Below are 23,310 nucleotides of genomic sequence, written 5' to 3'. Positions count from 1 at the left end.
ACGCCACAACGTTTTTTCTCTGTGTGGTATATCTAATCTTTTTTACATTTAAGTTCATCGAAAGCTACTTCAGAATTAGCCCTTTATCTCTTCGATTAGCACACTCTTTATCGGGAAAGGGATAAGTTATAATTAGGGACGTGAAGTTTTCGTTTTATTTTATCCCTGAAATCGGTGTTATTTTTTGTCCAAAATCAGTGTTTATTTTTCGCGATTTAATAGAAGCAAATAGGGGTTGTTTGTTGTATGCTGTAATGGTTTTGAGAAGCAAGTATATTGTAAACAGAAAAAGTGGTCTGTGAAAGCTAATTAAACTAAAATACAATTTTAAAATTAAATGAATAGTATTAAATCTTGACATCTTAAATTTAAAAGAATAAATTATATTTTTGGACTTCCTGGGAAAAGAATGGCTCCATATCTCTCCTGAACTTGGATTTATTTAGTGTATGATTTGAATAAATATATCGACTAAAAACCACACTGCAGTGTTTCTTAACATTTTCTTCACTTTAAAAAAATCAATTCACAATATACTTACCTAAAACGCAAATCATAGCACAGTGTTTCTTAACATTTTCTTCACTTCAAAAAATCAATTTACAATACACTTATTTAAAGCGCAATTCCTATCACTATCAATACACTTTTTCACTTAATGGCGAATTTCTAGTTTCTTCAATGTTTCTTATTTTTCAGAGGACAAAATTGTAAATATTTCCATATTTTCTTGTTTAAGGTTTCGCCTCCTTACCCTAACTATGGAGTTGTATTCTAAACAATTATTTTTCAGAATCACCGTTGGAAGCTAGCAAAGATATTGCTTCTAGAGCACAGGCAGCAAAACCTCAGGGACAAACTTTCAGTAACCAACCGGTCTAAAAATAACAGGACTTATGGTCTTCTGTGAATCACATTTTATTGAAAATGAAATTTGTGCTATTTTATTATTATTACCGCCCAACATGGTGATTTTGCGACTATATCGCTTTATGCAGTGCATTTCGGTGTTATTTTGAAAAAAAAAAAGTACCAAATTCGCGTTATTTCGCGATTTAAAAACACCAAAAAATGGCCTTCTGTCATATATTTAGGTATATCTATATACTTTACGTTGTCTTTTTTAAAGTTTTCGATGTTATCGTTAAAACGAAACGTTCACGTCCCTAGTGATAATGAAATAACCATAACGTAACAGTAAACAAGATTCGTAAGTGTGAATGTGCAGATGTGTTTGGGTTTTGCTTTGATCTTAGTTTAGCTTCCCTTCCAGCAGCAAGGCTATATGAAACATAGACCCCTACTCCTTAACGTGGGATTCAAAGCACATGAGCTCCCGCCAGGAATCGAACCCGGGTCACTCACAACAAAGGCGCATACGCTAACCGCTTGGCCACAAAGGAGCTCGTAGGTGTGTTTGAATGAATTGATTTTTATTTTTATATTATTTTAGCACTCAATGTGTGAAAGGAAAGTAAAACTTTGTTCCTTTTTCGTTTTTACTCCCGCACAATTTTCTCTGTTCACTGCATAATTAATTTTCAACTCTTTTTAATTTTTTTCCCACGTACTCTACATGCTAGACCTGACTTCATACCGTTTCATTCCAAACAGAAAGACCATATTAAAAAAAAAAACGTTATTTTTTTCTTACATGTATGTGTGGAAATTTGCTCCTTGCTTCTCCATTTTCTATTTGCTACGTTGAATCCTTTTTTCTTCTGTCCGTGCTAACATGTTTCTGCATGAATGTATCTGCCAAAATTAAACACACAGAGACATTGCGTGTTGCAGGTGACAACTTAATAAGAAATTTTTTAGTTCCAGAGAAATTGAATATTTCGTCAGTCTAGTAATAACATTTTTTTAAATTAAAAAAGAACATAATTGGTAGTCCATTGATAGGTGTCACTGCTATACCACATGTCCTTTCGCAACGTTTAGTATTTCTGCGTCAAAAATAAATTTAAATGATTCTTCTACAGAAATGTGTCTTATTGAAGCTTTCACCAACAGCTCACAATTAATACGTAATAATTCGTGAAAAATTTCCCACTAATTCATCAGAATATTCGTTATATGTGGTCGTTTGTAAACCAACTATATAATGTATTTCTGAACTTTATTCAATACTAGCTGAATGAACCCATTCTTTGTATGGGGGCTGTATTTGGAAGTCAACGCCTGTGGGAGTATCATCTTTCATTTCAGCGACTGCGAAAACTATGTATTTGACACTAATATCGGTCATTTTTGGGATATTTATACATGTCTCGGTATCCCCTTGCTGATCCCCGGCCTGCATGCAATGGTAGCCAAATTTGCAAGCTATCGCTAATGGAGGTGTCACCATTGATCTCAGCGACTACGAAAACTATGGATTTGACCTAATATCGGTCATTTTGGATTACTTTCCGTCTTGGTATCCCCCCGGTTACCCCCGACCCGCAGCTGAATACGGTGAATTTGGAAGTTAATGCTATCGGAGTTTCACCATTAATCTCAGCGACCGACACTAATATCGATCATTTTCTACTATTTTTACATGTCCCAGTTAACGCCCCCCTGAGACCCCCTGGTTCGAAATTAAAAAAAAAACGCTTCGTCTTGATCTGGGGCCTAGACCAAAGTATCCGTGACCAAAGTTTGGTAACTCTCGGTCTACTCGTCTGGTCCCCAGGCCGCACACAGACAGACAGACAAACACACAAACAAACTTTATTTTATTTATATTAGATTAGATTTCCCGCTAAAATTTCCAATAATAGTCCAAAATATGTTTCTTATGGTACTTTAATATTTGCAAACTGCTATCAAAAGATTTATACTCGGAGCAAAATAAGAAGTGAATTATTGAGAACTGTCAAGTGAACTTTGTGGTGGACAAACACCGTGTGCGTGGGTTTTCTCTGGATTCTCCCGTTTCCTCCCACTTTCTTCATTCCATCCTTTCACTCATCTCTCATCACTGTCTCCTTTAACCTAGCCGACATAACCGTGGGACGTAAAACTCGAAAATTTCATTTTTTTGTAATCCATTTTTTCATATCTTGTCACGAAAATTGTCTCGTGGCTTGGATAACTCTATTGAGAGGCATATTTTGAATCTTTTTATATTCTTCATTATATTTATAAGTTTTATACTGAAATTAAAGAAAAAAAGTAATAAGAAGAGAAAGAATAAACCGTAACCAATGAATGTGGTGCCTCTTCTTTAACAAGTGTGACGTCATACTGGTCTGTCAAATGCATGTACGAGCATATCGTGTCCAGCTGATAGTAACCGATGCGAAAAATTGAATTTTTCCTCTTCTTCTTTTTTTAAAGTTGAAGTAATCAATTTGAGCCATTACAAAGTTTCGTTACGCCCTGTCATTTTAAGAGGCAATACACTCTGTACCCCTGATGACGTAATTATAAATGTGTTGTTTGAAAACTGTACTCAGAGTATGGTAAGTTTTATTTTTTTAAAAAAGAAGTTATGTCAAATGCAGGTGTTTTTTTGGGAGACTAGCAGATGGAAACTGGCAGACGCGTGCACTGTATTTGGTTACTTAAAAAACCTTGTGTGTGTTCGCTTTATTACCAATCATCCTACCTCCTGCAAGTACTCCTACAAACACTTCTCGATGTTCATTTGTTCATACGTTGACGTGTCTGCACACAGCAGCTGACTGCTTTCTCCATTTAATTATTTTGTCCACAGCGGATGTTGCTGTGTTCGATCGTAACTGTCAACCACTCGCTGTCCGTGGACGTGAAACAGGGCAGGTGAAATAACCAAGACTCTGGAAAATGGACGTCTGCAAAAGTTATATAGTATACTGTGCGATTTCTAGAAGAAATAGGCGCAAAAAAAAAAAAGTACATCTCTAATTTACACCTGCATCTTGGCTTGCAGTTATACACCTGGTATTACAGAGTATTAGTGAATCATCTGAAAACTCGCTCAGGGGACAACTAAGGTAGAATCGTAGTACAAAATGTATTTCAGACTTCGGGTGCTGATCGTGGGGAAAGAAACTGTGGCCCGTGCTTTCCCTAAAGTGGGCTTGGGCCTCCAGGATCTGTATCTGATAAATGACAAAGAAATAAATATCCCTAAACGACTCTCCGTCCCACGAAAATTATACAGGGCCGGCGCCTCTGATTCTGGACCTTAATTTCCTTCTAAATATTTCAAAACCCAACTCTGTGGTTTAGGAAGCTCAGAGTTTATTGGTGCGGAAATAAAACATACTGTTGAATCGTATCGTATCTCAAACAAGTCCAGCCGGGATTGGTAAAGTCGAAGCCATACTGCTTTCCTATTACAACTCATTATTATCTTTCAAATGCACTGATTACTTGGAATAATCTTATGCTGACATGAAAAGAATGTTGTTCTCTTCACTTGTCTAGTGGGTAGCGCGCGTGTCTTTGAAACACCGTCCTGAGTTCGATTCCCGGTGTGAGAGCATTGAACACATCACAGCAGTTCGGATCCCGCCTTAAAGTATAGGTCTACGTCGCATATAGTCTCGTTGCTGAAAAGAACACTATACTTCAGTTAACAACATGACTAAAAAGAATGTGATTCATTGTAAATTGTGGTGACTGGTCATCTTGAGTTTTTTTTTTTTTTTTTTAAGCTTACTCCCTTCCCCTTCAGATCCTCACATGAATATCAAGATATTACGTTCCATTTCATTTCGGGATGTTTTACTGTGAAATTTACATCAGAAACAAGCGTATTCGATGCCGAAATCCGTTTGAAGAAGTAATCTTCTGCCACTACTAAACCTTTGAGTTCAGTATATATCTTTCATTCTATTTCGATACCAGAAGCTCGGAAGATTTCGAAAGGATGTTCCGTGTAAGACATCAAAGTTGAATCGAGTGTAATTCCTTTGTTTCAAAGTTCATAAACCTGTTCGAACCATTAGTGTTATCTGTTGTTCACACCAGGCCCGTATCCAAGGGGGTCTACGCCCCCCCTTAATTTTCATCCCTTAAACCCCACCTAAAATTTTCACGGTAGACTGGCAAATGAACTATAATATGATGATGAACTATAATATGGGGTTTCATCGGGCCCCTCCCAACTTCAGCCGGGCCCCCCTGACATTTTTGGGCTGGCTACAGGCCTGGTTCACACGATTAACGTAGTTTTGTTATTTTGACTTGTTTCTTTTGGTTTTGAGTCAAAGAGCAGTTTACGACTAAGCGACGAATTACAAATTTTGAAGACATTTTACCAAAGTGGTGGTTTTGGTCATCTTTCTTATCTTACGTACTGTGATCTTTTAAAAATGGAAGTTTGTGCAATCACAGGCGTTTGAAACTGAAGACGGGAAATTACATGTATGATTGGAGGCATCGAGGCAGACATTTTACGAGAGGATTTATCAATAATTTTGTGGTGCTTTTAAATGCACAGGGACTCAGAGGGAGTGGGTTTATGCCTCATATTGCCTTTCACACGACATGAGAGACGTTACTGATTGTATACTTAGGTTATCTGTCTATATATATATATATATATATATATATATATATATAATATTATATATATAATTTGTCTACAGTGGCACGTTCCATCCTTGCTCCGCCTGTACCACAGCTATTTATAAGCTACAATTTAAGCGGTCTCAGTTATATTTCCCCTATTCCAACAAAATATTTATAGCCAATATATGGAGAGTAGTTTGCATTAAAATTTCTGTAGCATCTAACAACTGTATTTCTATTCTCTTTATTAGGACCATGCTGTAGGACTATAGTGTTGATACGCCTATCCATTACTTCACATGATGCTTTATGAATGAAACGATTTTAAATGTTTTTCAATTGGCAGCTAGAACGATTAGCTCGGCTTAGATCGTTAATGGAGGAGTGAATCCGTTAACATCTTCCCGAATAACGGTAGCCATCCAAGTTCCGTTTAAAATCTATTAACATTCCTTAGCTTTTATGCAACCTCTACAATGGCAAGCAAATATAGGTTGCCTATATTTAAAGGATATACAGTGTTTCTTACTGTAATTACCTCGACCGAGTTAGTTAACATATTTCACTGGTAACGCTGTGTATCCATGTCCCGTTTAAAATTTATAGCAATCCCTACCTTTTATGCAACCCACACAGTAGCAAAGAAATGCTGGTTACCTATATTAAAGGATATGTAGTTTTTCTTGCTGTAATTATCTCGATCGAGTTAGTCCGTTAACCTCAGTACGGGTAACGCTGGCAATCCTTGTTCCGTTTAAAATATGTTACATTCCCTTACCTTCTATGCAACCTGCATATCAGCAAAGAAATGCTGGTTGACTATATTTAAAAGATGTATGACTTTTGCGAGATTCTCTGTACTATCTTTACCAGAATATATTCCACTTTGCCTTTATCCCTTGCAAACTTCTATAATAATTAATCTAAGATGTTAGACAAATTGAAAACCAACAAGTGAGATTTTGATTCTCGGCTTAGACACGAGTACAGGCGTGATATATCTGTCGCCATGCTGCCATTGGCGAACAAAAATATTTGAAATAAAATCTTTCAGTTTAACGTCCAACGATTATGCTCTGTAGGCTAAGGGAGGCGGATGATTAGGACAAGTGAATGATAATGGAAGAATTGGTGGCATGGGAGTGTGGGAGGAAACGGTAGTACTTCTGAGTAAACCCAAGGACATGATTTCGTCCACCACAATCTTATTCGTCTGGCAATCGAACCAAAGACCCCCACATACCAGAGGTAAGGTCTCTACTACATAGCCACCATGCCCTCCATACAAATATTTGAGTTTAGTGATCAAAGTGTGGTCTTTACTTTGTTTACCTTCGAATTTCGATAGAAAAAAAAATGGTTTCCAAACTCTCTAGTCTGGCTACTAGATTCAGATCTCAAGTTTTGTGCTCAGCTCTAGTATCTTGTAGTTCTTGGTTGATTTATTGGAGTTTAGGGCCCCTTTTCAGCACCGAGGCTCTACGATACGTGAAGGTGCAATTCTAACCATTGTCATGTGTTCAAATTTCAAAGCCCTTCCACTGGAAATCAAATCTGGGATCTCTTTCACCAAAGTCGTGCGCCCTAAGAACTATACTAGTGGGAGGGGATTATACACTGTGTTCGTCTAATATACATTTTTCTTCGCGACCAAACTTGAAATTACTTGAAATTTACATAAAAGACAGTGTGAGATATTCTGGCACCGCATTGAATAATTTTCGTCATGTTTTTTTTTTTTCCTTCTTATTAATCCGTCAGAGAATGGAAGAAGCCCTGACAGTGAGCATTGTACGACCTTTGACACACAGAACAGTGCATCTTGTAGGCAGAGAACCGTGAAAGGTATACACCAGAAAGGAATGCCTTGGTACTAGGGAAACGACAAATAGCTAGAAATAACCTAGTACCAGGGACGAGAGGGAGACAGCATTTGGACATAAAAGATGCCGCATGAATTATCCGTAGATGCTTCTCTTCCGTTTTTACGGGAATGGAATGGAACTGAATGAAATATACATATGAATTACTCCCCCCTTCCCTCACCTTGCAATATACCAGATGAGAAAGAAATATATTCTGGCCTTTCTGTAGGAAACAACCTTCCTTGTGCAGGCGGACGCGCGCAGGCATATATGTATATCGGAAGAGGGTGACGAACATGTAACATCATTATGTTTTCTTGTCTCGTGCAATGTGAATTATTTAGCTACACGAGTCTTCCTGGTTTTTGGTGTTTCAAAACGCTACAGAAGACTATTGTCTAGCTTTTTCTAAAGGTATAGGCATAGGACATCCAAACACAGTTTAATCATATTTTATTTTTCTAAATCAAAATTTCTTTGTAAGGTGAACTCCCTCATTCTCGCCCAACTTTTTTGCACATTTATTTCAAAATAGGGCGCAAAAGATATATATTTTTTTAGATAATGACATGTACAGGGTGATTCTTATAGAAGTGAGCCGACATATTGTGCTGGGATTTATATAAATAAAAATGATTATAACGATATCTGCTCGCTAATTCCTCCTACACTGTTACCTCTTTCTAGATCGCTAGCTTCTCCTAGACTGCTACCTTCTCTTTGACCGCTAACTTCTCCTAGACCGCTACCTCCTCCTAGATCACTATCTCCTCCTAGACCCCTATCTCCTCCTAGACCACTGCCTCCTACTCGACCGCTAACTCCTAACCATTACCTTCTTCTGCTACCTTCTCCTGCTACCTCCTCCTAGACCGCTACCTCCTTCTGGACCGCTACTTCCTCCTAGCCCGCTACCTCCTTCTAGACCGCTGATTCTTCCTAGACCGCTACCTCCTTCTATACCGATAACTCCTCCTAGACCGCTACCTTCTTCTAGATCACTATCTTCTACACCGGTAACTCCTCCTAGACGGCTACCTCCTTCTAGATCACTATCTTCTCCTTTACCGGTAACTCCTTCTAGATCGCTACCTCCTTTTAAATCCCTAACTCCTAAACCACTACCATCTCATAGACTGCTACCTCTTTCTAGATTGTTACCTCCTCCTAGACGGTTGACTCTTCCTAGACCACTACCTTCTCCTAGACCGCTACTTCCTTCTATACCGGTAACTCCTCCTAGACCGCTAATTCCTAAACCGCTGCACCGATTTTCATTAGTTTCGGTACGTAAGTGTACACTGGCCTATCGTAGGCTTTTAGCACATTTTCGGCTAAAAGGGAGAAGGGATGCATTGAAAAATAAGAACAAAAACATAAGAACATTTACCTGGTCGCTGAGATGAATAGTGACATTCGTGATGCCATTTTCAAGTACAAATTTACCCCTAATGGGCACGGAAGGTGAGGAGTGAAGGTAGGAAATAGGTGGCATGTAAGAATAATCGAAATCGTCTGATAATAATGCCCAATCGTCAGTTTTCTGAGTCGCTTAAATGAATAGTAACATTCTAGATGTCATTGAAGTCCAAATTTATTCCCTGTGCGTATCCTAAGACGGGAGAAGTTCAAATACTTCCTATAAACATTCTTTCTTCAGAAGAAAGGGTATTTTAGCTGTAAAGGTAACCAAGAAAGTTTTGTCGCGTTTTGTGGAGGCCTGTGTTCAATTGGCCCTCACACCGTGACTTGAATGCAAATGGAGATAAGGCGAAGGTCAGTTGTTGGTGTGGGTATGTGTAAATAAAATTAGTGGCAGTTCAGCTACGCCGTGAACTTGCGCAAGGACAGAGTGTACATGAAAACTCCACAGAGCGTCATAAGGACGTGTATGCTGTATGAGTTCAAACTGGAGTCAAACGTCAGTGAAGCGGGGCGGAAGATATATCAGGCCTTTGGTGAGGGTGTCGTGACTACGTGGACAGTGCAGTGGTGGTTTAAAAAGTTCAAAGACGGTGACGAAACACTCGAAGATGCACCACGTCTCGGAATACCAACACATGTACAAAATGCAGATCGTCAGGTAGCAATCGAGACGAACAGTGGCCAGACATATGAGAAACTGGGATTACCATTTAGTGTGAGTAGAGAAATCATTCGGCAGCACCTCTAGCTTGAGAAGTACTACAAGTTGAGTCGATCGGTTTCACGTCATTTGACTCCGGGCCAGAAGGCAACGCGAGCAGACACCTCCGTTTCTTTTCTGTCTATGGAGGGAGCCATTTCTAGACAGGGTGTTGACATGTGATGAGAATTGGGTCCCGTACGAAGCTCCACGGCACCGTTATCATTGGTTAGCATCCCATGAACTGGTTCCAAAACCGCCGAAACCAGCACTACACCAGAAGAAGGTCCTCCTATGTGTTTGGTGGACTGCTCGCGGTATCGTGCATCGGGAACTGCTGGTCAGAGCATCAATGCAACCGTGTACTGTCAGCAGTTGAGCATTGTTCAAGAAAAAAATTAAAACTCTGGAGCCAGCACTTCTGAATCGCAAAGGGGTCCTCCTGTTACAGTACAACGATAAGCCCCACGTGGTAGGATGACCCGGGACACCATTCTGCGCCTTGTATAGGAAACACTATTGCATCCACCATACTCCCCGGACATTTGACCGTCAAATTATCACTTGTTCTGTTCCTTTGACAATCACCTTAGAGGACGCCAGTTGAAATCCCTAGTAGAGGTGCAAAATGCGCTTGATACCTTCTTCGCTTCACACCCCTTTAAGTTCTGCGGCGATGAAATGCATGGCCTTCCAGAACCTTGGCAGAAAATCGTCGATGCTGTTGGGGACTATTTCTGATCTTCCATGTACGTCTTGGGTGACATATATTCGAAGTTGGTGGGTAAGAAAGCGACAGAACTTTCTTGGTTACTTTTATAGTATAAAACATATCGTATGAATAGTAACGTAACTTACCTCTTTATCTGGCATTATTTCGATTTAATTGAATTTGTTTGAGTTCAACGCCACTTTCCAACCCGTGGCTATGTGTGTCAGAACCTAACTGTCTAAATAATGGTATCTAAACTAGGAAACGAAATTTCTGGTCCTCCTTTGTTCAAAAGTGTATGAAACCTTAGTATATTCCCTTCTTTGTTCGAAAGTGTGTGAAAGCATATTGTATTTCCTTCTCTGTTCAAAAGTGTGTAAAACCGTATTATATTTCCTACTCTGTTCAAAATTGTGCGAAGCCTTATTATATTTCCTCCTCTGTTCAAAAGTGTGTGAAGCCTTATTATATTTCCTCCTCTGTTCAAAAGTGTGTGAAGCCTTATTATATTTCCTCCTCTGTTCAAAAGTGTGTGAAGCCTTATTATATTTCCTTCTCTGTTCAAAAATTTGTGAAGCCTTATTATATTTCCTCCTCTGTTCGGAAGTGTCTGAAACCTTATTATATTTCCCCCTGTTCAAAAGTATTCGAAACGTACTATATTTCCTCCTTTGTTCAAAAGTGTGTGAAACTTTGTTTTCCTCTGTGCAAAGGCGTGTGAAACTTTATTACATTTCCTCCCCCGTTCAAAAGTGTGTGAAATCACAGAAGTCTTAACCACATAACAATACTATTACTTCATTACTATTAAAAGCGTAATTTTAAAATATTCCAGTGTAACGTGCACAAAGTGTCTCCAATTAGTGTTAAATGTTTGATTTCTGATGTATGTGTGTTTGTTTCCGTTTCAGCTGTGGACGGTCGTTGGACATCATGGTCATCGTGGTCCACGTGTGGTCCAGAGTGTAAACATCATAGACGCCGCACGTGTACAAACCCTGCTCCAGCAAATGGGGGCAAATACTGCTCAGGGAAGGATCTCGCTTCGGCTAACTGTACAGGCGGAATGTGTAGAGGTGAGTATGAGGGGTTTAATACTAAAGCAATTGTACTATGATAACGAAATACTTCTTTAAAAGTTAAATCTCTCTCTCTCTCTTTATATATATACATGTGATGCCATTATCACGACTCACTTATCTGCTTTCAATTTCCAGCCATTTAGAAAATCGGCATTTAGTTCCGCGTTTTTAAATGGCTGCAAATAGAAAGCAACTAGGTGACTCGTGATAACGGTACCGCATGCAAAATACTATTGTCTAGCGAGCTCTTGTTCCACATTTTGATTATCTTTTATCCATTTGAAGATACCATATTATTACTGGAAAATTAGCGGTATTTTAATTTCGCAGTCTCTTAAGGCTCTTAAGGGGCCTCATTCCAGCGAAATTAAAATACCGCTAACTTTACAGTAATTTTGTGATATCTTCAAATTGATAAAAGATAATCGAAATGTGGAACAAGACCGCCCTAGACAATATCATTTAACATGAGATATCTTTATCACGATTCACTTATCTGCTTTCGATTTCGAGCCATTTTGAAAATCGGTATTTATTTTCGCGTTTCTAAACGACTGAAAACGGGAAGTCACTAGGTGACTTGTGATAACGGTACCTCACGCAAAATAATATTAGAATAGGGAAGTGTAGACATATAACTAGTTTATATAGCAACAAGAGTTACAATATATATGCGACGAAAACAAAATGAAAAACGTTTGTTTCAGTTAGTGACGTTGAAGTTGCTTTAGCAATATGCGTTATATTTTTTACATAATATTTCGTTATTATTACAGATAATTTGTCGCACTAGGAAAGAGGTATTTGTTTTCATATAGGATTTTGTACATAAAGTTTATATAGAAGTCTATATTAGAATATTAAATAATGGTAAGTATATGTTTTAGTGCATGAGTACTAGTGAAATTTATCTACTGCTCTTTCTTTTAAGAAGTAATTTTGTTAAAATTAACAAAACTTCACCAGATCAAAGAGTATATTAATGCCAAAACCGCGAATGTGCTAAATTTGGCTTTTGAGTTATAAGCATGTTAATATTCAACTTACCCCGAAAAATCAGTATATAGACTTAGGTACGTGTTTTAGGAATTGACGATAACTTCAAATATACTCATATTTCATAAATGGGACTTTGATATTGGAATCTGTGTGCCCCAAGTAATATGAAAACGCTCTTAGGTGAAAATAGCAAAATTTGCACATTTCGCGGTTTCGGCATTGGAACGACAAAGTACTCATTTCATTCAAGAGACGTATTTCTTGCAACAGAAATGCTTCATGATGGCAGACTTGTATGTAACTGTAAAAGTTCTGTAATTAATGCACATCCACAATAACCGACTAAAAAGCACATAAAGGAAACGAGTGCGGACTATTAATTTTCAAGAGTAATTGCAAAAGTTTTACTTTCGAGTCTCTCTTTTAAAAATATTCGCGCTATTGAAAATTTTGAATTTACATTAGTTACTGATTCGAAAAAAATAATGGTTCCATTACTTGTAAAATTAACCTAATACAAAGATTTTTGTTCTTTTCTTAATTTTTTCAATTTTCCAGACAAAACTGGAGAAAACGGTTTTGTATACCAACAGGTTCAAAATTTCCGGAATTTTTTTTTTTTTACAACACTAGATGCGATGTTATACGCCACAAACTCGCGTGGTTGGTTGGTTATCGAATCAGCAACCTGTCACATCAAAGGAGAGTCCTCTATCACCTGAGCCACTCCATTTAAGATTTTTTTTTTATCTCCACCTTTTCCTAGACGACAGTCGAGTCCATAAACTTGTTTCGTGGGCGACAATATATAACAGATATTTGTAGGCAAAAATAAAGCTGATGTTTAGCACCTTACACGGATGTAATGTCTGAACGTAGGAGTTATTTTTACAGAAATACGAAACTCGAAACCTTGTATAAGATGCTTAGTTGATGTTACGTTGATGGCTTAGAACATCTAATGGAACCTTTCGGTATCATTAAGTCAAGATATACTGTATTAGCAGCACACAACGAACACAAAAGCCTATTAAAATGCCGTGTCAGCAATCGCCCACAGAAGACTCAGGAAAAAAAAAAAAAGATTTAATCATGATATGAGATCTCTAAAGCTACTACAGCGTGTGGTTTGTCTAGATCCAAGCAAAAACCGAGAAAAAGATATTCTATTTTTATACAATGTGTGGGTTTGCCCTTTGCTACTTGTGGTTCTAATGTATCTTCTTTATGCGTGGTGTGAAAGAAAGCTTATATATAAAAATTCAAGTGACATTTCTCTAATGGAATGCGGTTTTCCTTGTATATGTCAAACTGTCTCGCTAAACCTTTTCAATCAATACTATATTTATGCTGGATGCTTTTAATCTCCTGTTTTGCTATCTACACGAAGAAATTAATTTATATAAAGAAAAGAAACAGGTATCTGTTTAGCTATCTAATGTTACAAAATTATTTTTTGAGACGCCTTCCTATATTTATGAGCTAAATTTGTAATTTTGTTGATATTTTTTTGCTTTGGTTCTCTCTCTCTCTCTCTCTCTCTTACACACACACACACACACACGAAAAGAAGTGTCCTTTCTTCCTAATAAAACAACTGGATACCATGAATTTTTATGCATGTGTTTATAACACATGTTTTTGTATATCGAGATTGTTTGTCATACCCTGTCGCGAGAATAGGATGTAATAATTCAGACATATTTTGACAAGCTTGCAAAGTTTAGTAAAGATTTCCCCGCTGATCTACTGGCTAGCGCGCGCTTTTTTAAACCGCAAAGACATGGGTCCGATTCCCGGTGAGAAAGCTTTAACAGGTTAAGTGCCGCGTGTGACCTCACATAACATCTTTTTTTTTTTTTTTTTATGGCCATGTGGTGTCAGGTTGGTCTCACATAACCTCTTCTTGTCTTATGGCCTGTGGTGGCTCACTGATGTCACTTTTTACATTAACATGTATTGCAGTGTGTAGTAGTTGGTCTGGAAGTACGAAAAACAGCCTTCGCGTATGGAAATGTGAGTCCAACGTGGTCTCGCATGCAAGGGTGCCGATTTCTCTGTAAATTTGGGGGGGGGAGGGGCATTTAGATGCAGAAAGTATATAGATGAAGATTTAAAGACAAATTGCGCTCAAATTATGCCAAATATTGTATACTCATAAATACAATAGGGGGTCCACATGAGCTTTGGGTGAGCCCGGGCCCCCTCGGCGCCCTTGCTCGCAAGGCTCTAGATCGTGCTTTCCACATTACCCAGTGGTCTATGTATTATTCAAGTTACTCAAAACTGAGGCGATACAACAATCACGTTGAGTAAAAGTACAACAAAGCGTAAAGAAATTGCCGCTAACTCGTTACAAACCTATGCGTTTTTATTTTCTTGCGAAATTTCGAACACAATCAATAAAATTTGCGTGGTGACATGTTGGTTTCACGCGGCCGCTAAGTCTATTCCGGGTGACAGTGTATCTGGTGCCACATGAGTCTAACGTATCATTAAAAAAGTACCACTACTACATAGTTAGTACCGCTAATACAGAATGACCTAAAATGATTTTAATTTACTACTTATGACATACAGAAACCAGAAATGGAGAAAATAGATTCTGGCTGTAGGAGATGTTTTTGTTGTGATATAGGTGGCACTTAATCTGTTAAACGCATTACGAGTCGAATTCTACATTAAAGATATATCCACTTCTCATACAGATGAGGAACAGCGTTTATGACGTTTCAAGGCGGTGCTGTAAACGCTGTTAACAAATGAAAGGAATGCGGTGTTGCCATGTCTTCGTGCACACATTCATATCAGATTATGCACGAAGAGAAGGAATGTGACTCACCAAAGAGAGAATAAGATGTATTTGTTACCTGTTCACCTGCTCACGCTGGACTGTCCTCAGTCCCATCCCTTTACGTCATAGCAACGTCGCATCACGATGTTTCGCCTGGTCCACATGCCATCGACGGTGGGGTGCTGACTGCCACGGGTGCTGACTGCCACAGCCAATTATTGGTGCTGATTGCCACGACTGGCGCTGATTGCCAATATCAAGATGCTGACTGCCACGATGGCGTGCTGACTGCCACGAGCCTGAGAGAAAATTGCTAGACGTAACATTACCGGACGCCAAGAAGCACGAAAGAAACAAGATGAACCTTAGGATCGTGTTGTTCAGACCAACACCTAACAAAGGTAAACAGGTCTCTGTATGTACATTCATGTCCAAAATTATTGCCGCATGACTATAAATATGTTGTTCTAGTAATATAATTTGATAACGATTTCGCCCGGTATTTCTTATAATGTTAGTACGTGTATAATCGGCAAAGACAAGTATGTGGTAAATTTCATGTCAAAAGAGCAGTAAATAAGAATAAAACGAAAATAATTTTTTCTTGTCCATTAGTTACATTTTATTTTACTCATTATGATTTTCGAATTTATAATTCTTTCCCTATGAAATTTGCCACAAATATACATTTCCTGATTATACACATATCAGTATTAAAAGTACCCTGCAAAATTATCAAATTATATTCTTACAAGAAGACAGTTATAGATATACGACAATATTTTTGGACATGAGTGTACTTCAGTTTTGTCAGGGAGCGGTGCGTACAAAATTGGTACGATTTATGTATTCTCACTTGAACTCCCTATGTCAGCATGAACTGTGTACAGCTGCGCAAATTGTTTCGAGCAGCTCTTGAAAGTTTTATCAAAAAAGCACTGCTGACTGTCCCTCACAAGGGAAGTTCAGGATAAAGCACTCGCCTGCAGAGATACTAAGCATTCCATTTAAAGTCCCAATTCATGCTGATTACAACAAGCTAATAAAATTCCTGTACGGTTGAGAATGGTTCGAGATATTCAAGTTGAAAGTTTATATGAGAAAATGAGGATAAATGCATTTGTACGCTAGTAACGAATATTGACATACGAATTGAAAGCTATCGGAAGTAGCAGAAAAAAAGTGTTTCGCAATAACTAATGGGTTTGTTAGATACAATTAGTATAGTCATTACATTGTTCACAATAATCATTGGTTAGAGATGAAAATTGATCACTGTTGTTCTTCTGTTTTATGAAGAAATGACGCAGGCAAAATACTCCCTTGCACCATGAACATTTTATATGTGCAATTGTGTTGCATCCGTCAAGAGAACAGTTCGCAGAACCAAAGCAAAAAGCAAATTCGACAAGTGATTCAAAAGTTATAGGCCTATAATTTGTTCGTAGCCTGCCTTGTAGAATGCAAACTGAAACAATCCAATGTATAGCGGTGATTGGGAGTGATTCGTATGGACACGAACTTTATTTGATTGTTTCGTTGGTACATTATAACGTCCAGATGAAGAAGTTTCATACTATGTACAAATCTCCTGCCATAATCTTTGATTGATCGGAATCCAAACACATTAAATGGTTGCACAAATCGTGTGCAATTCTTTGGTATCTTCACAACCATTAGGTCTTTGCCATCCGTCATGCAACTTGTAATGGACAATTTGTCTGTGAATGGACCCCAGTGATCAAGCAATAGGAAGTTCAAACCATCAGGTTTCGCCATGAGAGAGAATACTTAACGCATTGAAACGTGCATCCACTCATTTTCTCATATAAACTTCTAAGCTGAATATCTCGAACAGTTCTCAACGTACAGGAGTTTTATTACCTGTGGTAATCAGCATGAATTGGTCCTTCAAATGACATGATTATTTCTCTGCAGGCGAGGCTTCTCCCAAACTTCCCTTGTCAGCTGGCTTCAGACCATCATATCCATTAAATAATACAATAAAACAATTAATATAAACAATGAAATGTGCAAATTGTACATATAACAGAAAAGACAATCCCTCTATAAACATCCAAGTGTATGTCGTTCCACTTAGTGAGCAACTTTGTAACTTATAGGATGCCACATAGATTTGCTATGATGATTACTAAATTAATCCCTAATTATTCTCTACTAAATTAATTAATAATCATAAATTCAGTATTAGGGATTAATTCCTCTCTTTCTAAATACAGTTTCTCCCAGGCTCGTGGCAGTCAGCACGCCATCGTGGCAGTCAGCACCTTCATATTTGCAATCAGCCACAGTCGTGGCAGTCAGCACCAATAATTGGCTGTGGCAGTCAGCACCCGTGGCAATCAGCACCTATCCCCATCGACTGTGTCCCAGCCTCTACTTGCGAATTAAACTTGGATCGCCACAGTGATTTTTGTCCGAGATAGTTATTTATCTGCCCGCCATTATCTAAGGAAAAGTGTTTTTAATCTAAAGTACTTGTCATCATCATCATCATAGGTATTCTGCCTTTATTGGCAGGTCACTTGCCGCAGCTGAGAAGCTTCCATGCTCCACGGTCCTAAGCTAACCTCTTAGTCTTCGCGTATGATCTTTCTGTTTTAATATCATCCATTAATTGTAGTTTCCTTCACCCCCTCCCTCTCTTTCGCGCCACCATACCCTCTAGGACGTCCCTCATGATACAATCTCTTTTTAGGCAATGTCCCAACCAGTTTCTCTTCCTCTTCCTAATAATATCTAAATGTGTTCTTTTCTCATCCACCATTTCTAACACTCTCTCATTCGTTTTCCGCTCGACCCAACTAATTCTTTCCATTCTTCTCCACACCCACATTTCGAAGGCTTGCAGTCGAGTTTCATCACCTTTACGTAGTGTCCACGTTTCCGCCCCATACAGTACAACACTCCACACGAAGCACTTTATGAGTCTTTTTCTCAACTCTTTATTCAAGGTCCCACAAAACAGACTTTTCTTCCTCCTAAAGGCTTCTTTCGCCATTCCTATCCTTGCTTTTATTTCACGTTCAAAGTACTTGTAATTATGTACTAAAGAGTAGGAAAATAAAAGCATGATCTTATGTTAAGGATAGAAATAGGAACGCATTGAATCCATATCGGGACATCGTTTATTACTATCTCCTATCATTGCTGCCCATGAAGATTCAATATTGAAACCGGAAAAGACAGATTTCTACCACTTCCGGCTGAAATACAAATAGGAATAGTCATTAAACATATTTTAGGATGGCAAATATATATAAGACCATTCGCTTTCTCTTTCCGTTCTTGCGCTCACACCTGTCGACAGATGGACGAACGGACATACACGTTCCATAACTTCTATTACTTGCGCATAGCATAGTTTTAAAAGTCTAAGAAAATGCTGCTTATGTATTGAAGAGTGGTTCTCTATAGATTTTTAACTTCTTGCGCAGGAAGGGATAAAAAAAAAAAGAGACCAGACATCTTGTTTCAAAGAAAGGTCAATGGAATTCATGGCAGCACTTTATTAAAACTTTGATTAACCAAGAAGAAATGTTCTGTCTTCGTGAAATGTATTGCGCAACACGTGAACTAGGAAGCCTTGAAACAAAAGCCGTCGACTGGACAACCTGATAAATGATACAAAACGTTACATCAATGAATCATCTTCCAATCGCGGTTTCTCCTACATTTCTTCCATTTTTCCACACGATTTTTCTTTTTCACATTTTCCTCATATCTTCTTTTGCTATACCGAGGTTCAGTTATGTTTTTCTTTTTTAGTCTTCTGTTTTTCTCCCAGGATGTCTTTTTCGTTTCCTTTTTTTTTTTTTTTTTTTTTTTTGTAAAAACCATTTTTTCTTTGTATATCTCATTTCCATGTCATGTTGGCATATACGTTTCATTTTTATCTCACAAAAGACTTATTTTATGTGTCAGATATACATCTTAAGTGTCATATCTCTAACAGACAACTTCCACACTTTCTTAGCGCCTATTTTTTGTGGCTTCTAAGCTTAAGATTTTCTTTCTTTTTTTCTTCTAGCTGGAAGAGAAGCTGTGATGATATTCGGAGCGCACCCTGCAGAAGAAGGTAAGTACTAAACAATGTTAGTTTTTTCTTTCTTCCAAGTCTATTCATTCTGGCGCAATTTTCAATTCTTTAAAACACACCGTCTCTCAAACTGTTGTCCGAGGACCACAAGTGATCCTCGAAGCATACTCTCGTCCTCTTAGATTCAGCATTAGTCAAAATAAGTCTGATGAAAGTAAATTACAATGAAAAGCGTACCACACACTACTGGCTGAGAAGCTCAAAGTATACGTATATATTATAAAAAGAAAAAAAATGTGTTCATATTGCATCTACCCAGAGTTGTGAAGACAATTGGGAAGCTTCTTCAAAGAAAAGAACTAGAGAACTCCAGTCTAGAAAGTTAGACTTAATGGTGAGGGAAACCAATGTGCTTGACCAACATCACCCGAAAGGCCTGAGTGCCATAAACCGGCTAGTAACCCTAACTAGCTAAGGGTTGTTGCACCAGTAGTTTTAGTTTTCTCTAAATAATAATAATAATATTAATATTAATAATAATAATAATAATATTATAATAATAATAATAATAATAATAATAATAATAATAATAATAATAATAATAATAATAATAATAATAATTTAAGTGTACTGATGTATATTGCTATATCCTCTAATATTAACCACGTGCTTCAGCAGAAACATCGTTAATCATCCGACGGATGCCATCTCCGATGAAATACGAGAAGGACACGAAGAAATACGAGGGGACACGAAGAGGACCCCTTCATCCCACAGGCTCCGCCTCCAAAGGCTGGCTATAAAAGAAGACACATAGAGGCAGGAGACATCAGTCATCAACTGATCAGATCCTATTCTTCTGTCCAATCTGTTCTGGGCGGTTGAGATTCCCTCATCTTATTTCTGCGCTGCTTCGGGCAAGAGGTTTCTAACTCATCTACGCGCTGCACTGGGTAGGAGATACTATCGCATCTCTGCACTGTTTCGGGCAAGAGGTTCCTAACTCATATACGCTTTGCACTAGGGATGGGCAAAACCGGTTTTTATAAAACCCGGAAACCGGTTTCTAGAAAATCAACATTCCGGTTTTCTCCAAAACCGGTTTCGGTTGTCTCCAAAAAACGGTTCGGCTTTTCTCCGAAACTGGTTTCGGTTTTCACCGAAGCTATAGTTTCGGTGAAAACTTTTGGAAAACACATTAAAACTATTTCTGTGGAAACGGAATCGGTTTCCGGAGAACAACGAAACACTATTCTAGTCATAAATAGAATAAATTAAAAAAAACTGGAACCGGTTTTGAACAAAACCGAAACCGGTTTCGGTGAAAAACCGTTTTTTGAAAATTTTCAAAAACCGGTTTTTGTGCCCACCAATACTTTGCACTGAGCAGGAGGTACTACCTCACCTGTGCGTCATTGGACTAAAGTTTCCTGACCTACAACCCTAAACCTCCGGACTAGTCGGGGCAAGAGGTCCAACTTACACGAAACAGTAAGACATTACATATTTGTAATCCAGTATATAAAACAGTATAGAAACTTCTATAATAAAAAAGGTGAGGGAAAACCTATTACCGTTTCTATTTCATACATTACAATATAGTCAAAACTACAAAATTATATACTGCACGAAAGATTACGGAAACATTTTCTGTAATAGCATATTGCAGGTACAATCTGGCTTATCTTCTTATAAAATTTTGATGTTTTTCAGTGTCTTAATAGTTTGAAAGCCAGGTGTTTATTCATCAGTTGAATGTAGAAAACCAAAAATTGTTTTTGGAATGAATGTAAAGACTACAGGTAAAACAAATGCCTAAAAGAAATACTTGTTAAATGCTGAAAGTCAATACAATAACAAATAAGAAATAAATCTGAACATCAATATATGTAATTTTCCCGCCCCTGCCCATATGTAGCACGGACTTGGGATTTAATACCTTAAATTATTCAGTAAAATATATATGCGCGGATACAGAATATGATCAAGGGAGGGATAAACCATATTTTGCCGTTTTATCCAGTGTAAAGCAGGATTGAAACCCATTTTATCCAGTGTATACCTGAGCGTCAAGGGGGGCTATAGCCCCTATAGCCTCCCTTGGATCCGCCACTGTATATACCCATGGCAAGTCCCATCCTTGCTTCACCTGTACCTCAGCTAAAATTTAAGCTCCTTTATATAATTTTAGCGATTACCTCAGCTGAGATAGTTAATGGAGGCAGTTCGCCAATTGCTTCACGCATAACGGTGACTTAAGGATGTTGTATAATTTAAAATCAATTGCATTCTCTAATTTATATGCAACCTTCACAGGAGCAAAGAATTGTTGGTTGCCTGTATACCTTTCGCGAGATTATCGTTACTATCTTTACCAGTCGTTAGTGGTGTCAATCTATTAACAGCTTCACGAATAACGGTGACTTTAGCCTATTGTGTTGTTTAAAATCAATTCCATACCCTAGGTTGTATGCATCCTGCATAACAGCAAATAATTGTTGGTTGTCTATACTAAAGGATGTTTGCGATAGTGATGTCTGTCTACATATCCTTTAGTATAGGCAACCAGGAATTCTTTGCTGCTGTAAAGGGTGCATATAAAGCAGGGAAAGCAATTGATTTTCAACGATACAATATGCTAAAGTCATCGTTCTCCGTGAAGGTGTTAACGAGTGGACCCCATTAACGAACTCAGTTGAGTTAATCACTAAAAATTTATATAAATATAATTGTATGTTGATACCGAGTTATTAAAAAATGTATAAAGATAGTTGTCAGGAGCCTTAAGAGGTCCCATCACGGCAAAATTAAACTACCGCTAATTTTACAGTAATTTTGTGAGATCTTCAAATAGATCAAAGATAATTGAAAAGTTGAACAAGAGCGCGCTACATAATATTTTACAAGTGATATCGTTATCACGACTCACTTTCGATTTCCAGCCATTTAGAAAATTGTCATTTATTTTCGCGTTAATGAATGGCTCCAAACGGAAAAGCTAGTAGGTGACTCATGATAACGTTATCTCATGTAAAATAATATTGTCTAGCGCGCTCTTGTTCCACATTTTGATTATCTTTTATCTATTCGAAGACATGACATAGTTATAGTAAAATTAGCGGTATTTTAATTTCCCCGTGATTAGGACTCTTAACTGTGAATCCTTTTTTAGTGAAACGAAAAATATAATACTGAAATCCGAACTAAATTATATATACATTCTCTATTTCCCTAAATTAATGACCTTGTTACCAAGGGCAACCTTTCTTGCAGTTAGCAAAAGGAAAGCAAAAATAAGTATTTTTTAACTAACGAAAGAAAACCCGGAATGAGAAAGAGAGACGCAGAAATTGAGAAAAAATATGCTTTTCTTAAAAAAAAAGTCGAGAGAGAAACTGACTTGACTGTTGATTAGTTCACCGAAGATAAGTCTGTGCTAACAGAGTTTTAATTATAACTTGAAGCGAAAGAGAAATATAAAAATATTTTAAGATATTTTTCTCCATAAGATTTTTTTATTATTATTTTCCTTTTCGTGGTAATGAAAGATGGAATGTAAGGAAACTAAATCTTCAAACTTCAGAGCAAGAAATTTTTGCATAATTCACGGAAATACAAAGTCAAGTTAACGTAATTAAAGAAGATATACAGGCAGAAAAAAGGCATCTAAATTCTTTCTCTATTTGTTTAGTTATTTAAATTAGTTTTGCTTATTTTTTTAATGTGCTCGAATTTTCGTTGTTTTGGAATGGAATCGAAAGTGAAATTAAATTTTTCAGTTTAAAGCAGTGGTTATCAAACTATACACTGTGGCATCACCGTGAGTATTTTATTATTATTATTATTATTATTATTATTATTATTATTATTATTATTATTATTATTATTATTATTATTATTATTATTAAGTATTCTTCCTTTTGGGAGGTACTGGGACTAATGAAGATTTTCTTCTTAATTTTCAGTTTCGGCCTGGAAATGTTTCTTCCATGTTTCTCGATTTTCAGTTTCCTCTTTTAACTCCCAGTATTTTCTTCTAGTTTTCAAATCATCGATCACTTACGTTCTTCTTCTTCCTATTCCTCGCTTTCCTTTCATCTTTCCTTCTATGGCGGTATGAAGAAGACAATTTCTTCATAAAATGTGTCCAATCCAATTGGCCGTTCTACGACTGATTCTGGGT

At 37.5% G+C, this 23,310-nt stretch overlaps 1 protein-coding gene across 5 annotated transcripts in view; it reads left to right on the top strand.

Annotated features, from left to right (window-relative positions):
* Nucleotides 1-23,310, top strand: part of LOC145686776 (netrin receptor UNC5C-like) — a 773,553-nt gene that overhangs the window by 541,794 nt on the left and 208,449 nt on the right. For all 5 annotated transcript variants that reach the window (XM_081760434.1, XM_081760431.1, XM_081760432.1 and 2 more), the window contains 2 exons: nt 11,104-11,268; nt 19,119-19,166. In XM_081760434.1, the coding sequence (XP_081616560.1) occupies nt 11,104-11,268; nt 19,119-19,166 (213 nt within the window). The remainder of the gene's footprint in view (nt 1-11,103; nt 11,269-19,118; nt 19,167-23,310) is intronic.

Source organism: Thermobia domestica, chromosome 5, assembly GCF_964235325.1.
Source record: "Thermobia domestica chromosome 5, izTheDome1.hap1.1, whole genome shotgun sequence".
In the NCBI taxonomy this organism is placed as follows: Eukaryota; Metazoa; Arthropoda; class Insecta; order Zygentoma; family Lepismatidae; genus Thermobia; species Thermobia domestica.
This window is presented reverse-complemented; position numbering and strand designations above follow the sequence as displayed.